Source organism: Rhea pennata, chromosome 10, assembly GCF_028389875.1.
Source record: "Rhea pennata isolate bPtePen1 chromosome 10, bPtePen1.pri, whole genome shotgun sequence".
In the NCBI taxonomy this organism is placed as follows: Eukaryota; Metazoa; Chordata; class Aves; order Rheiformes; family Rheidae; genus Rhea; species Rhea pennata.
The window spans coordinates 11,423,226-11,439,126 of NC_084672.1; the positions used below are offsets into that span (position 1 = coordinate 11,423,226).

A 15,901-nucleotide genomic window follows, 5' to 3' on the forward strand; every position below is an offset into this window, starting at 1 on the left:
GCACTGTGATGGCTGTCAGCTCAGCTTTGTGTAGGCAAAGGACCAAACGTTGCCCTTGGTGAGTGTACGTGAGGCATCCAGCAAGCAGGAAGCTGAAGCACGAACATGCACCATGCTCATGTCCAACAGCAGCTTGGCACCACTGCGGGGCACAGCGAGAGTGCCCGGCGGGCTGGGTCAGGGCGGGGGGCAAGCACTCTTTCAGCTTCCCCTCCACAAGCCGCCTCACCCAGACGTCACACCAGAGGTGGCTCCATGGCCTGACACCTCTCACACTGCACAGGGACTCACCCGTGTGGCTGCTGCCACTTGCAGCTCTGGTCTGTTTGACGGCAACAGAATTAGTTATTCCTGACTCCTGCTCCTTTTGCTTGGGTCTGAACTTAGCCTATGAAAGAGACCTCTGTGTTTGAACGATGATCCATTAGTAAAATTTCTGTTTCTAGCAGTACGCACTGTGATAGAAGAACTGGGTTTTTATCCCTTTCAAATAGCAGTAGGTGCTAAACAGGAAAAGATGAACCCTAGCTGCTTCTCATGAAACTGCTAGCTGCGTATTTGCTGTCCTGATTAAATAGATCTGCTACTCTATAGTAAAACATGGAATTAAGGTACTATACTTGCAAGTTTATTATCAAATTACAATTCACAAATATTTGAGAAATAACAGCATTTACATACTCCGTAAGTGAAGGAGCACCACTGCCACTTGTTAAAATGAGAGCACACTGAAGCCACTTCTGTCAGGATATATTTTTATTAAGGGTCAATAATAAACTCCAAGAAAACTTTGAATCATTTTTGTCATTATTTACCCAAAATAGAAAGTCTATATATATAATGTACGTAAATTTTAAGATAGTTAGGTTTCAGGTATAATGTAAATAACTGCCATTTACAAGGTGCTTTCAGGTGATACAAATTCATGACAGCAGATATAAACATGTATGGATCTTCTCAGTGGAGAAACGCAGCTCTGTATTACAGGGCTAGATCACAGAAAACATTACACACAGTATTTTGGCACTTTCTTCTCTGCCAACAGTTCAATATAACCGGACATATGAAAGATGCTTAGCTTTCAAAAATATTCTATATTTAAATTTCCAGCTAAAAACTAAACCTTCCAGTAATTAGTACAATAGTGTTTATTTCAAACTTGGTATGAGTTTTCCCATTCAGCACTGCCAAACCCTTCCAATGTGCACACTTTACAACATCATCACAAATGGAGTATCCAAGCAGTTATCTGAGAGTGAGCTGTATGAGAAAAGCAACACATTAAAGGAATTTCTGACAATGGAGGTAGTAATGAGAGTGCTTTCAAATTTTGCTTTGACTTCAGGACTGCTTTACCACCACAGGTTTGATTGAATTTTTAATTCACAAAGCAGATCTTCAGTTAGTGTCTCAACATTATCACACCACAACACATATAATGTATATTTCAATTCAGTATTTTAGCAGTCTTCAGATACAGTGAAGACTCAAGTCTGCATAGCTGAGACAGAATTGCCTATTAATGCAAGCATTTTTGGAGTATCATTTCCCATGCAAAAATAAGAATCTGCAGCTCTTGCAGAAGATCAGCAGGACACTTACCATATAACAGATTTTGGACTGTGACAAGAATACACACACACGTGTCGTTCTTCCATTTTGAAAGGAACAGTCTCCTACAATGTGCAAAATGAGACACATACTATGTTCCAGTCAGTACATCTGATATTCTCAAAGGGTTAGCTCTCCCATTCCCTACTGTTCTGATCATTGTTTTCCTCTTCTTCAGAATCAGCAGACACTTTTTTAATTCTCTGGATGACTGCCTTAATGCTTCTTTCCAGCTCATTACAGGATTCTTTCCTGTTCTCTTTCTCAGTATCTTGATTCACTTTTCTCAGTTTAACTCCTTGCCTTATGGCAGAGAGAATGTCGTCTTTCACAGAGGCGTAGGGATCTGGTTGTTTCGCTTTGCGAAGAACACCTTCACCGTGTTTTAGAGAAGCCAAAACCTCGTCCATGGTTCCTGCACAGATAAGTCAGCTGTTATTGGAAGAAAGAACAAGACAACCACACTGGGAGGTATGAAACTCTATCCATGTGTTCACAGTTCTTCCCTTCATCATTGCTGAAGACAGGAAAAGAGAATGAACTGTTCTGGCACAGACTTCTGCAAGATTTTGCAGTTCCAGGTTCTGGAACTGAATAGTTAAAAGCTTTTATACCTTGTATTGAGCATCCAGCACCTCTTTAACATCACACAAAGCTGTGCACTAAAGAAGAAATTATCCACAAAGGAGGATGCTTCTTTTTCATTATGGCTTTATGGGCTTTCAAAACAATATTACTGAACCAAATAAAGTCTTTTATTCTATATTAGAAACAATCTACCATTCCTTCTAGCTTTCTCAGTTGCCTGCTGAGACTGTCAATTGCATTTTTGCTCAACGAAGAGAAAAATGAAATGATTTGAGTAGAAAGGCTTGAAACTGCACCACTGAAGTCAGTGGGAGTTGGATCAGGCCCTAAGCAGGTAGGCAGGCAGCTCTTTTCTGCACGGACTTAAAAAATAATTCTGATTTTACAACAGGATTTAAATCTCAGGTGTATGTTTCTAAACTTTAGACTATAAAGGACATCATACTGAGAGAGCTTCTCCTGGCTCTCTTAGTACACACCATAACTTGTGTTTTATCCCTTTTGTTGGATTCTTTGTTGCTAACTTCAGACTGTCAGACAGGGAAGGCAGCTTCCCTGGACAGCAGTCCACAGCGACTCCTCCAGCCATAGGTCTAGGCCATCTGTGCCTCACAGCAGGAGGTATTTTTGTCATTGGCAGTGCAGAGAGGGTTATGTGATTAACATCAAACAGTGAAAATTTAACATTCTGCTAAATTCTATGGTACCTTCAGAGATTGAGATGCCAGAAAAGGATTGAGCACAGATCCACAAACTGATCTTACAAAGCTTTCTAGGAAGCAAGTATATTAATCAAATGTGCTGCCTTGTAAAAAAAAGTTAGACTAACCAATAATAGTAGTTCCACTTAGAAAATATGAAAGTATGATGCTAGCAAAAACTACCTCTTCATTAAGTAGTTTCAGCAAGTATGGCAGTATTTTATTGATTACTATTACAGCAATTAACATGTTGTTTGTATGAAAGAGGTGTGAACAACCAATTGGATCCCTCCAATAAGCAGAAAAACAGGATTTTCCTTATCCAAAAATAATAAAAGAACATCAATGTTTGCTGTGAATGACATTAAATATTAGCTACTAGCAGGGCTATTCTGGTAGCAGACTGCCTTGGTGAACAACTCCTGTTGCTAACTAAAGCTTCTTACGAGTATCTACGGTAGTTATCTCATAGACCTCCCGGACTGAAGACAGCAAACTAAGCTACTGGATGCGCAGCAGTTTGCCATGGCAGCCCGACTGCATCTCAGCCCTTCAGTCTGCTTCTCCTTCACCATCCCTTGGAAGAACTGAAGACACGAACTTCTCTAGGTATTTCTGCCTGTGGTTTTCCTCTCAACTGAGAAGTTACAAAGGCTGCTTAGATGTATTGTGAAGAGCCGGAAAACGGAAAGGAATGTACTATATTTAAAGACCTGCTTCATTCTAACATAAGCTGAACTCTGAAAATTGACAATGAAAAATTGCTGCCTTCCCACTTAGATCAATCTCTCTGGATACTCAGAATATCTGCTTGCTTTAGAGGTAAAAATAAGCCTGTTAGCAGGATGTAACCAGTGTAAGCTTGGGAAATAGCTGAGCTCTAGTCTCATCCAAACTGCTGTGTTTCAATTGCAGAGTTCAGCCTTCAGTTACACCTCTGTGATCTTCCTCTAAGAAAGCAGATGTGTACCAGAGCAGAATTGTTGCCCCAGGAACGCAAGTACGCTGAAGCAGATGCCTTTCAAATCTTGGCTGAATTCTGCATGAATCATCCTAAGTAAATTTTATTTAGAAACTAAGCAAATTCTAGGTGGACACAGACTATGTTAACTTCACAAATGTGCGTGGTCCAAACTGATGGTTCTGCAGTATGGAAATACTGAAGAATAACCTTAGTACAAGCACAAATACATTCACAGCAGTCCTTCTTACTGGACATGATTAATCCTCAAACAGTATGCCACATTCAGTTGAAAGGTGGCAAAACTGTGGCAAGAATAAACCTGGAAACAGAGGCTGCTTCTCATCAAATACTGAGAATAAACCCCAGCAACTTGGAATCGCTTCTGCCACATTCCTCTCTGTTAAAGCAGTGGCATTTGTAGTATGAGAAACACAATCTCCACAGAACTATCAATGCTGTGATTAAGAATAGTTTAAACTCACTTCTAAGGCCACTCTTACAGAGCAATGTAAGATTCCAGCACAGCAATTCAAGTCCAAATGTTCTAAAAAATTATTGACCTGTATGTCCAACTTGATAGTGCTTCTCAAAACATGCTGAGTTACAAACACTAAAAGTCAGTGCCCTGTGAAGTATATCAAACTCGATATCCAAATCATTGTTATTCATTTAGTATCCTGACTTGTGGTCAGTGTTACTGTTCGTGGTTTCTTAGACCAAGCTTTCTAAAAGCTTCATTCTCTTGAGCAAGACTGCAAAACAATGTTAATGTCCAGAACCAGAGGGACAGAGAACTCAAAAACACAGGAAAGGAAGAATGAGAAAATCCAGTTGATGTGAGTATACTTACCTACATAATTATTTACAGATGTCCTGAATAAGTCATCCTTCCTGTGCATTCCAGGGACCTCAGAGCTAAGGGGAAGTGGCTTATCCTCTATTGCTGATGGTGTCTTAACATGGAGAGGTAAAGGGGGAGGGGGAGGGGGAGGAGGTAGAGGAGGGGGTGGTGGTGGTGGTGAGGATGGAGAGTCCATCAGCTCCTCACTGTGCTTTTGTTGCTTTGAGTCACCAGCAGCCACAAAAATCTGGACAGGGAGATCTGCTGGGGTATTCTGATGAGAAGTTTTTAAAATTTTGCCTTCTGCTTCTGCTAGCTGCATGCTCGTTGGCTGCTCCAGTTCCAGCATCACTCTTGATGAAGGCAGGGGGGACAGCATTCCAGCCTGCTGGGTGATGCTTCGCGGCCTCTTGGGACTGAGAGGCTGGGGAGAAGATGTTTTCAGCTCAATGTGAGCTGGGCATTTCTGAAAAACAAAGAGTAAGGCAGGAAGTCACTCCGTCATTGGACTGGTAAAAACAGCATCCCCAAAGAGACAAAAAGTTGCAGACTTGAACCACTCCTGTACACAGAATTCAAGCAGAAAATTCAATACTGAACAGAGTTAAAGGAATATCAAGGTATTTCTTTCAAAGTGATTTCCCTACTTCTGCTCTTTGCAACAGGCTCTGTACCTGGAAGCTATTTTCCTAGTGGATTCCTTTCACTCATTACACACAGTCCTAATTTAGGTCACTCAAATGGTGGGCTCTAATCTGGACTGCACACACAAGTGAGCTATGGCTACTTTATGTCTCCCTGTTTTGACACCATGTAGGATTACTGTAGTTCACAGTACTTGCCTCCCTGAATGTTCTCAGTCTTTCCAGTGTTTTCTGACGTTCTTGGCTTATCCAAGCTTTTTTCTTTTTCTCTTCCTCTTTTCGCTTGTCTCTTTTCTGTATTAAAACACATGTACATGAGCATTTGTGCATGAAAACAAGCTGCCAGATTCTGCAAGGCTGCTATTCAGTACTCACTATCTGTATGCTGTGATGCTGCTGGAAGCGTTTTTTGCTCTCCTCTGCCTGTTGCAGTCTCTGCCGATGGCTTGCTTCACATTGATCCTGGTGAAACAACAAAATTCATGCAACCCTTGATTAGTTAATATTTACTGTGTATGCAGTCTGTGCCATTAACTCATGTGCAAAAGCCACTCTAGTGACCAACACCATGTGCTTGGCTGTGCCAGAGGATCCCTAAGCACAGCAGGTGCCAGATGTGAGGCCCTATAGGTAAAGTCAGTATCCAGTACCCAAATCTGAACAGATTCCTCTGTCTTGTATTTAGGTTTAAAGAAAAAATAAAAGGTAGCAACAAGCTCTGAAGAAATTTCATCCATGTACCAACTGGAGGGAATGGGTGCAAAAACATGAGAAGAAGGGCAGAAGGAAGTTAGCAGGGCACTGCAGAAACACAGGGCTATTCTCCTTCTGTCCCTCATTTGCTATAGCTCCCACATACAAGGGGCAGGGAAGCAGAGGTATGTGAAACATAAGGAATGGCTGACAGGGATACCCTCTGTCAGCAAAAAAAAGGGCCTCCGAGAAGTTGCAGATTTCAGTATTTTCTCTGAATCACAAGTTGTCACTGTATAGAGAGGGATTATCCACATGGTTGGGTAAGCATTTGCGAATCATCTGTCATGTGGCTTTAGTGTTATGTAACCAACAGACAGCAATTAAACGCATGAAAATGGAAGCAGAGGGAGTATCTGCTGAGAAAGCAGTTGCAGGAGATGACAACCATTTGTGAAACACTTCCAATGAGATTCCCATTTTATCTGGACTAGTGAGGGGTTAAAGGCCAGATGCCCTTGGTTTAAACTCCGCTTTCTGGCTCAGCAGCACTGCACAGCTGTAAAGGAAGCCCAGCTCACTGGGAAAGTCCACGAGAGTCAACTGTGATCTCATTTGTTTATTCCTAGTATCTCGCTCCAAATGGGAAGCAAAAATTGTCCCTTGCACAGAACTGAGAGGCTGGAGAGAAAATTGCAGTAGTTAAAATTTCCCTTCTTTCCCATTCAAAGGTAAAGTAAGCATCATTGTGTGTGCTATTCTGTCATTGCAGCTTCCTTCACTGCAGGCCAAGGTTTCTCCCGTATTGCAGCTGCTTTATACCAGGCAGTCAAGGCAAAGCTCCAGCTAGCCATAGCATGGCTCTCCAAGAGGTTTAGCTGATAGAGGAAAAACCTCCTGGGTCATCCGTGTAAGTTTGCGCTCCCTTAATACACTAGAGGGCTATTTGCACCACAGAGTGGAGCATAAAGGTGGCTTAAAATCACATTACCCCTCGTTCTGCTTTGCAGGCATTGGCACGTCACACATCATCTTGTTATATTCCACCCAAAGCTTCCCTAGTTATTTTCTGTCCGTCCCTTGTGGGTCAAGACTTATGACATCAGTTAAAGAACCTGCACAGCTCCAGGGCTGCATTTACTTTTTTGTTCCTGAGGTAGGCTCTCCTCGCACAGACAGTTCCACGCCTTGTCTCCAACTGCTTAGTCTTCCGCCTCAGCTTTGTCATTTCTGACGAGTTAGTGTGATGTTGTCCCATTGTCTGTTCAATGATCTTGAGCTCCTCAGGATTTTCACATGTATCATAGTAAATAACTTCATCCTGTTTCTCTAAAAAGGCATTTGGTATTAAAAAAAAATTTTTGCTACAGTTGTTTAAATATTTAAAGAAATAATAACATTTTAAAAGCCACTGAAGGCAGCCAGTTAGTTACTAGAAAGTGTAACGCTTCAGAGTCAAGCTTGGTCCTTCAAAGTCTTACACAAACATGTAATGCTACTCACATGGATGCTTTGCAGGATCAAGTTTATGCTGTTAGCATTTGCTGTTATTTAGCTTCCTCTTTCCTATGTCTCTCTGTGCTTTAACTCTACCTTCACTGACAGGAGTTTTCCTGGAAAACTGAAGACTGTTCTGATCAGCACTGCATGATTTATTTTCCTATTTACTAGGTTTTAATTATGCAACAAGCAGAAGCAATGCATACTGCACAGTAATAGGGAAATCATAAAGCACAAATAAGCATGAACAAGACTGCTGCCTAATTTGGTTATAAATATGTTAAGAAGGGACAGTTAATACATCAGTACTCAAGTAGCATCTAGCTAAAATCACCTCTTTTTGTCATTAATAGGATATATTTTGCTATTTTTACATACTAAATTACAATAGTTTTGTGATGAATTTTGAACCTTTTTGAACCTTTCAGTAGGTTCTCTGAAGGAAATTTCAGTTTCCATACATAGATCCTGTAAGAGCAACAGGTATCTGTAACAAAGTTATCTCCCATGCCAAACTGGTGCACGCATGTATCACAGCTGCTGTCAAAAAGAGTCACCAGTGTGGCTTTATTTTTTTTTAACCTACATTATTGAATTACTTTTAGGAGACAAAATATCAGATGCTGTCCCAACACTAATGTTTTCAAGGGATGCTTTCTAGTATCAAGACCTGAGTAGGAATAATATTCTTTTTTTTTTTTTTTTCTTAATACAAAACCAGAGAAGGCTGTATCACTGCTACTTTTTGGACATGTGCTTAAATATTTGTTTATTCTTACCTTTAATCTGTCTCCTTAAAGTGTCCAATTGTACAATAAGAAGTATCTCTTCATATTTCAATACTTCAAGCTGTACATTATATAATTCCAGTTGGGTTTCATAGTACTCCATTTCCAGCTCTTCTGCTACAGTTAGGTTCTCTTCTTGTTCATCAAGATTCTCCATCTATATAATCCCAAAGAGAAAAAAAAATAGCAAAACATGTATGAGTGACAGTGCACCACCAAAGAAGGGATGAATCTCCCTCTCCTCTGCCTTTGAGTCCACCTTACTGTGGACTTTGACTGTGCTGCTCACTGCACTCTGCTTGGACAGTTCAGCTCCCCAACCTGGCATGAAATTGGTTTCACTTTCTGCTTGCTTACTGAATTCAATCAGCTCATGGAGAGGCTGACAGGAACTAGAGCCAGGGAAAGGCAAATGATGGGAAGACACAGCCAAGAGCAGGACCTCTCCCCTTTTTTGCCAGCAGCAAACTATGAGATTGGGCACAGGCCATCTTATGTACCTTCTCCCTTAACATTTGCATCAGGCTCCTAAAAGTTGGTGAGAGTCTGTCAAACAAGTTTTAGAGAGATAAAGTTATCAGTAAGCTGTTATCCCAGAGGAAAATTAGGGGAAGAAAAAACCCTTTCCTCTCCACCTGCCTTTCCCTGCTCCCAAATGAAAATATAAAATCAACTGGGTGCTGTGAATTAGAAATATACTGATTGGTCATTTAATAATTTCCTGTTCTAATGCAGATTTAATTTGTGAAAAGCTTCTTTCAAAAAGAGGTATTCTCCACCAAGCATGATGTAGCACCACAACTATTTTTTAATTAAAAGGGTATTTGTGCCCTTTGTGATAAAACTGCTATTGATATTCACTGTGCTGAGGCCTACCAGAAAAGGTTTCAATATAATCTGCACAAATAACGCTGCTCCTAAGAACAATTACATTTAGTGCAGTGTACTAGTGCTAGGTGCTCCTAGCAGCAGTTAGATGGCATCAAGTAGAAACAATCAGAATATTAAGTAAATATCTTTCTTTTGCAGTGTTCTCTGAAAATAAATCTCAGCTTTTATTCTTCCTGCAACTAATAGTTTTAAAGGTTAATAATATAAATGCTAACACAACACTTGAACTATAAAAATGTTTATCCTAAGCTTCCTAAGTATCCTCATGTGTGCAGGAGCAATTTAAAAAAACAGGAGATAGGCATTTTCCATAATTTAAAGCTATGTTGAAAAACAATTAATTTAAGCTTTCTGTTTGCTTGTAAAATTAAAAATTATTTCTTTTTCACAAACTGTCAGGAAACACTCTCTCTCTATATATATATATGTATACATATGTATATGCATGTATTTTTTAAAGTAGTTTATAACACGCTACAATTCTGTAAAATGCTTAGAACAGAACTTGGGTGCTTTGTTGAAAAATGTCTTCTAAACCCAGTTGCATAGACAAAGACTTCAAAAGTCTCCCCATGCCCCTTCTGTGGGTTTTGATCAGCCCTTCACAAATCTGTGTCAGAAAAGCGTGTTTTGCAGGGGTCTTACGTTTTTCTGAATGCCAGTTTTCTTCTGTTTCAGACACAATTCCCTTGCCCGCAGATGCTGAAGGGTTTCTTTAGCTAACATATACTTCAGGTTTTCTAGTCTTGGCAAAGCTGATGCCCAGGTGGCTTGACCAAATCTTTTCTGATCTTGTTCCATCTGTTTGTGCATTGCTGCAGATTAAAACATTGCAGTAAGATAGGAAAAATGCAGTGTCCTAATAACCTTATGTGTTCCACTACAGCTGCAGTGCTAAAAATGCTGATGCTACTAAACAATTTCTGAAGCTTTTGAAATTATAAGAGTGCAAGATTGAATTTATGGTTTTATAAATGTAAGTCAAATACTTAACTGTACCATGTAAACATACATTAACGATTACACAGCAATGTACTCAGTTAATACCCTGAAATTCTTGATGTTTTCACAGCAAAGGTTAAAGATGTGCATGCTTTTTATTTAGAAGTTTGGAGTCATGATTCTCAGGTCTTGATGACATCCATGTGTAAGCCAATGCAAATTGTAAATCAAGCTGGTTAAAAGATGCAAGTCTAGGTGAACAAAACACTCATCCTAACCTCAGGGTTTACAGAGATAGAACACCAAAGGGCTTTTTAATTCCCAAAGACAAGTGCGAATCACAACCTTTTGCGGAAATTCACTGTGATTACCTGCCAGGGCCTTCACGGTTTCCTTGAAGTAGTTCACAGTGATATCCTGAATGGAGCACACAGCATCCTCTGCCCGCTTAGTCCATTCCTCAGCATCTTTCTGCAAAGCTGCTATTCTTTTAGGCCCCAGCTTATCATACTGTAAAGATTTCTGCAAGGAGACAAAATCCTCAATTATCAACTGGTTACCACAGTGGTGCAGCCTACACTGAAACATGTTGCAAGCGAGGTAGAGCACAGTGGCAAAGCTGACCGTCCTCTCACAATACGGGCCACTGTCCAGACCCTGCTCCCCAATCCCCAGGTTAATGCATAACCTGTCATGACTTTAATGTTTGCTTTGCATTCATTTACTTCTTAAAATATTTGTAAATCCTCATCCTAAAAATCGTGTCAGTGTGAAACATTTCTAGTTGTTACTAGAAGTAACTCAGACACACTGTTCTATGTGCAATGTTCCCTTCTATTTTTCCCCCATGTGTTGACAGCACATTCCTGGCAGGTCCCCCTGTTTGGCAGTTCTTTCACACAGGAACAGGGATATAGAAAAGAAACATAAGACAGTATTTTCAAGCCCACAGAAAACTGATAGAGGGTATGCGGGTACAAGACTACTATTCGATTTGTCTTTTCTTAAGAAGTAAATTTTATATGAGCCTAAACTTCCTTTTAAGATGTTATCTATGCAGAAGAAAACTTTCAGTTTAATCCATTCCAATTTTTGCTTTAATTTTCAGTACTGCATACTGTTTTACCCTCACAGATTTAGACTTTCAGTAGCTAAAAATCTTAAGAGTCTTAACTTACAACTGTTCTGCTCTTTCCTACAACATTAATAGCTCACTATAATTTTAGTAGAATAGTTAAGGGGAAATCAAAATAGCAAAGGTCTGTCCTTTCAAGGTGCATAATTCTTGACTATGGGCTTCCAGTTTAAGATCATGTAGAATTAAATGAACAAACTGACAAGTGATTTGCATTTTAGCTTGTACTTCTAGCAGGCTCAAGCAGCGACAGAAAACTGCTGTATGGTAATACCACTTCCGCCACCACAGCTGAGTTAACATGCTACATCAGCATTGCTGTGGGACAGTATTCCCTATGTTATAGACTAATTTCATTGAAGATGACCCAGCAAAGACTACTCAGACTTCTGCAAATTGAGCCTACCAGAGTCATACCACAGACATGAAGAGGTTAGGGATGTTTTTTAATACCTCCCAGTGGAGGGAGGCAAGACACTGGTGGGAAGCTGGTTGGGTTCAGCAGGTACAATCCTATTTAAGCCAATACCATGGACTTCATTTCAGTAGATCCTCTCAGAGCAGATCTGCTGTAACTCTGACCTTCTCAGTCACGTCTGGTGGCTTGGCAGGAAAAAGGAAGTAGGTGAGAACAGAATTGGGGAGTCTAAAGATAATCAAATGATTTGGAGTCTAAACTGCTCCAAGAGCAGATGATGACCCACTACATAACTTGTTTTTTCCTTTTGTAAGGGCAGACCTACCAGGATTTCCAGTTTGCACAGGGTCGCCAGTTCGCGCATCTCTCTGAAGGGCTGCAGTAAAAACTGGTAGAATTGCGTTGCCATGGTAACCAAGTCCTGATAAGTTTCGTCTTCTTCTTCATAAACCTTCATCAAAGCCACCATTGTGTCAGCACTTTTATGCTGCTTAAGAATCTAGAAGGATAAAAGGTAAGTCTGATTTGGCTGCGTTTTGCATTTGTGTGTGCTGACTGCTGACAAGCTCTGGTGGAAAGAACCTGTCATTTATCACCAGAAAGAGCCAAGGCTTTCCATCACGCAGAAGGACCGCTCCAAGCTCTCAGCAACCATTCCCAGCAGGAAATACCATTAGCAACATACTCTTAAGGGCACTAATTGCTGCATATTGCATTAGGAGACCGCAAGGGGAATCGTGCCTAGGGCGTTCCATGACAAAAATGCTAATAGCTGTGCACAGCTGACTTTATAAATACAGATGGCTCGCAGGGGATGTCTGAATATTGTAAGGGCAAGTAAGGCATTCGTAAACTAGTTCTTCCAACTCTTTCACAATTACTAAGTGCCTTCTAATATGACATGAGTTTCTGGATCCAGAATTTCTCATTTAAAGCATGTAAAAAATCAGACTTTCTTTTAAAAATAAGAATTCAAAACCAGATTTCTACTCTTGATATACTCTGCAGCTAAATTCCTTTAACCTCTTTCTTTTTTAAAATTCGTAATAATTTATTCCAATCTGAGTGCTAGAAATATTACATTTTATAACTTGCAACTCTTCCAGGGAGCAACTGTCTCTTACTGATAGTTCAGTGCTCATTTAAAGTATTCATTTGCCCCTATGATGAAAAATGAATTTAGAATCTTTCCTTTGTTTACTTAGCATCAATCAAAGCTTCAAAGATTTTTCTTTGCCAGCAGATAACAGAGACCATGGTGCAATCTATGTGCCAGGACAGAGGCAGCTGAGGAACCAGAGGTAAGCTCCGGTGAGAAACACAAGACCTTCTGGGAAGGCTACAGTTTGTGCTGCAGGTCCTTAAGGGATGGAGGGGAGGGAACAGAAGGTGCTCAGTGCTGTGACAATCAAGAAAAAACACTTTGAAACATGCACCTGACTATGTTGCAACTGAAAAGTACTGGCATGAAACTCTGCCGGTTGCTCCTGCCAGCCGAGCCTGCGTACGACAGCAGGAGCAAAGGTCCCAGCCGGAGGATCCTCCGGGATGGGCAGAGGAGTTGGGGTGCGGCCAGTGCCTGCCTGCCCTCTCCCCAGTCCTGGCAGGGGCAGGATGGGGGAACTCAAGGCCCAGAAGCGCAATGTTCCTGGTCATCCCAGGAGCCAGGGGCAGCTCAGACGCTGTCCTGGGGTCCAACCGTAGCAATTGAACAGTCTGTTTTTTCCACTGTTAAAGCTAAGCAAAAATTATTCATGCACATTCTGGTTCTTGTATTCATACACTGAGGGCCATCCACCCTGGATGGAGGATATTTATACTAGGGAGAGGGGAAGTAATTATGAAATTTCAGTCTACTCATAAGAAAATTATTTGTCATAGTTTTTCTGGAAAATCCTTGCATTTATACAATTTGCTATTCTTTTAATAGAACTCCAGTTCACCATTAGCCAAAATGACTCAAGCGGTGGTAGGTGATGATATTGCTCTCGGGTTTTTAAGACTTATCTTTGAACAAAGACACACAAAAATGAAACATCTACATACTGCTCCTCTCCTCTGTTTTACACGGGCAACTTCTGCACTATTGCAAATGTTTCTCCTTTTATCTCTAGTCATCTACCCCAGAGGATGAAGTATCTGAGGAAACATGGATGTAAACAGGGAAGAAAGATGCTCTGATATTTAAGGTTAGTTTGGAGACGGAAGACAGGTTTCATTTTTGGCTTTGCTCAGGGGGTCTTGGGTAACTTGATCTACACTGCATATAATGAACTTATGTTCTTGTGAGGCCTGGAAATACAACAGTAACATTTAAAGTATCCTTAGATGTAGCTAATATGTAGTTGGTAATAGCAGGATAATTGGCACTGAGTTATACTTAACCATCAAATCCCAAACTGCCACATAGGCATTTATTGTTCTGTGCTGCTTGCAGAAGAGCACAAGGGCCAGAATGTATTTCTAACTGGGCCATGGACTGTTACAGTCACACAGATACTGTAACTTTTGTATGCAACATTGTGCATGAGCTTCATGCTGACTAAAGCCCCTTTAGAAACACTATCTTTCTGAGAAGGAATGGGAATTACAACTATTAAGCAGTTAAACAGAAAACACTAGCCTAAAGCCAACTGTCTCAATTTCTTGCCAAAGTAGGATCATTTTCACAAAATGCCTTTCAACATGCTCTGCAAGGCAGAGCAAAAAAGCTTTAGCAGCAACAGCACCAGTGATGTTAAATTGCCTTTAAACCTGATGTTAACACGGCAAAGTCCTAATGCACTAGTTACCATCCTTAAAACAGAGCCCTTAATACAAGTGAAAAAAAATCCAGCTAGACACCTAGAGCAAGTAGGAACTTAGAGTAACAAAGACATAAAGGGTTAGTATCATAAGATAACTATACATTCAATAGGCCAAATTTGTACACTTTGGAAAAACAAGTTTCTGATTACAGAACATCTATTTGGTATAGGCCTATGGATTGGTTTGGTTTAATTAACTTTTGACGCAGAATCCCCCAGCCACTGGCATCACTGCAAGAAGGCAGCCTGAGAGCTTCACAGGAAAGTTATCGCTACTCTCCTCCCGGGCCACTACTCCACTCCGCGCTCAGCGCGGTTGGGTATTTTTAGGAATGTATTTTTTCAGGAGCGCCTGCAGCTTAAGCAAGTGCCCAGTGCCTCACACGTAGAGCCCTCAAGCAGCTCGCTTATTCCCTGCTTAGCACAGGGCTGCTTACAAAGACTGGCCGCTCTCGACGCTCGAGCGCGTCGACTGGGCGCTCCCGGCCACCCAAAGAAGCGTTTGCGCAAGCGCCGACCACGGCACGGGGCAACGCCGCGAGCAGGACGACGCCGGCGACTCGGCCGCCCCCGCCACGGCGCCCGCGGGCGACCCCTGAGCCGTTCAAGCGAGCGGGGGGCAGGCAGCAGGGGACGCGACGGGAGGCAGCGGGGGCGGCAGGGGGCTCGAGCACGACGGCCGGGCCGTACCCGCCGCAGGGCCTCCTCGGCGCGGGCCAGGTGGCCGCGCAGGGCCCGGCCGCGCAGCTCCTGCACGCTCTCGTAGTAGTCGTCGTCGTCGTCGTGGCGGCGGCGCTCGGCGGCGAAGAGCGCGTCCAGCAGCACGCGGCCGCCGCAGAGCTCCAGGGCGCAGCCCAGGTAGCGCTCCAGCTGCCGGCACTGCTCCTGCGCCGCGGCCTCGGCCTCGGCCTCGCGCCGCGCCGCGCCGCCCGCCAGCAGCGCGGCCCACAGCCCGCCCGCGGCGCCGCGCAGCGCGGGGAAGGCGGGCTCCAGGCGCGGGCACACGGCCGCCAGCTGCCGGTGGACGCCCAGCAGGGCCTGCGCCGAGAAGAGGCCGGCCCAGCTCTGCCGCGCCGCCGCCGCCTCGCCCCCCGCCGCCGCCGCCGCCGCGCCGTGGCAGGTCACGGCGAACTTGCCCTCCGCGTCGTTCCAGCCCGCCAGGAAGCGCAGCCGCGGCGGGCGCGGCTCGGCGAAGGCGGCGTCGCGCACGGCCACCCAGCCCTCCAGGCTGTCGGGCTGCGGCTCCATGATGGCGGCGGCGGCGGCGGCGGGGCGCGACCCCCGCCCGCCGCACAGCGAAACAGAAACCGAGCCGCCTCCGCCGGGGCGGGGCCTCGCCGCGCGCGTCACGGCAGCCCGCGGCCCGCATTGGCTCGGC

At 43.1% G+C, this 15,901-nt stretch overlaps 1 protein-coding gene across 1 annotated transcript; it reads right to left on the minus strand.

Annotated features, from left to right (window-relative positions):
- Window positions 1-673: 673 nt before the first annotated feature.
- Window positions 674-15,789, minus strand: WHAMM (WASP homolog associated with actin, golgi membranes and microtubules). Its single transcript, XM_062583907.1, has 10 exons — window positions 15,214-15,789; window positions 12,042-12,215; window positions 10,535-10,685; window positions 9,867-10,036; window positions 8,322-8,487; window positions 7,184-7,371; window positions 5,725-5,811; window positions 5,548-5,643; window positions 4,715-5,171; window positions 674-2,026 (listed from the first exon to the last, which is right to left on the minus strand). Exons 1-10 carry the CDS (start codon window positions 15,769-15,771, stop codon window positions 1,740-1,742), a joined length of 2,334 nt encoding a protein of 777 aa, XP_062439891.1. The 5' UTR covers window positions 15,772-15,789; the 3' UTR covers window positions 674-1,739.
- Window positions 15,790-15,901: the final 112 nt, after the last annotated feature.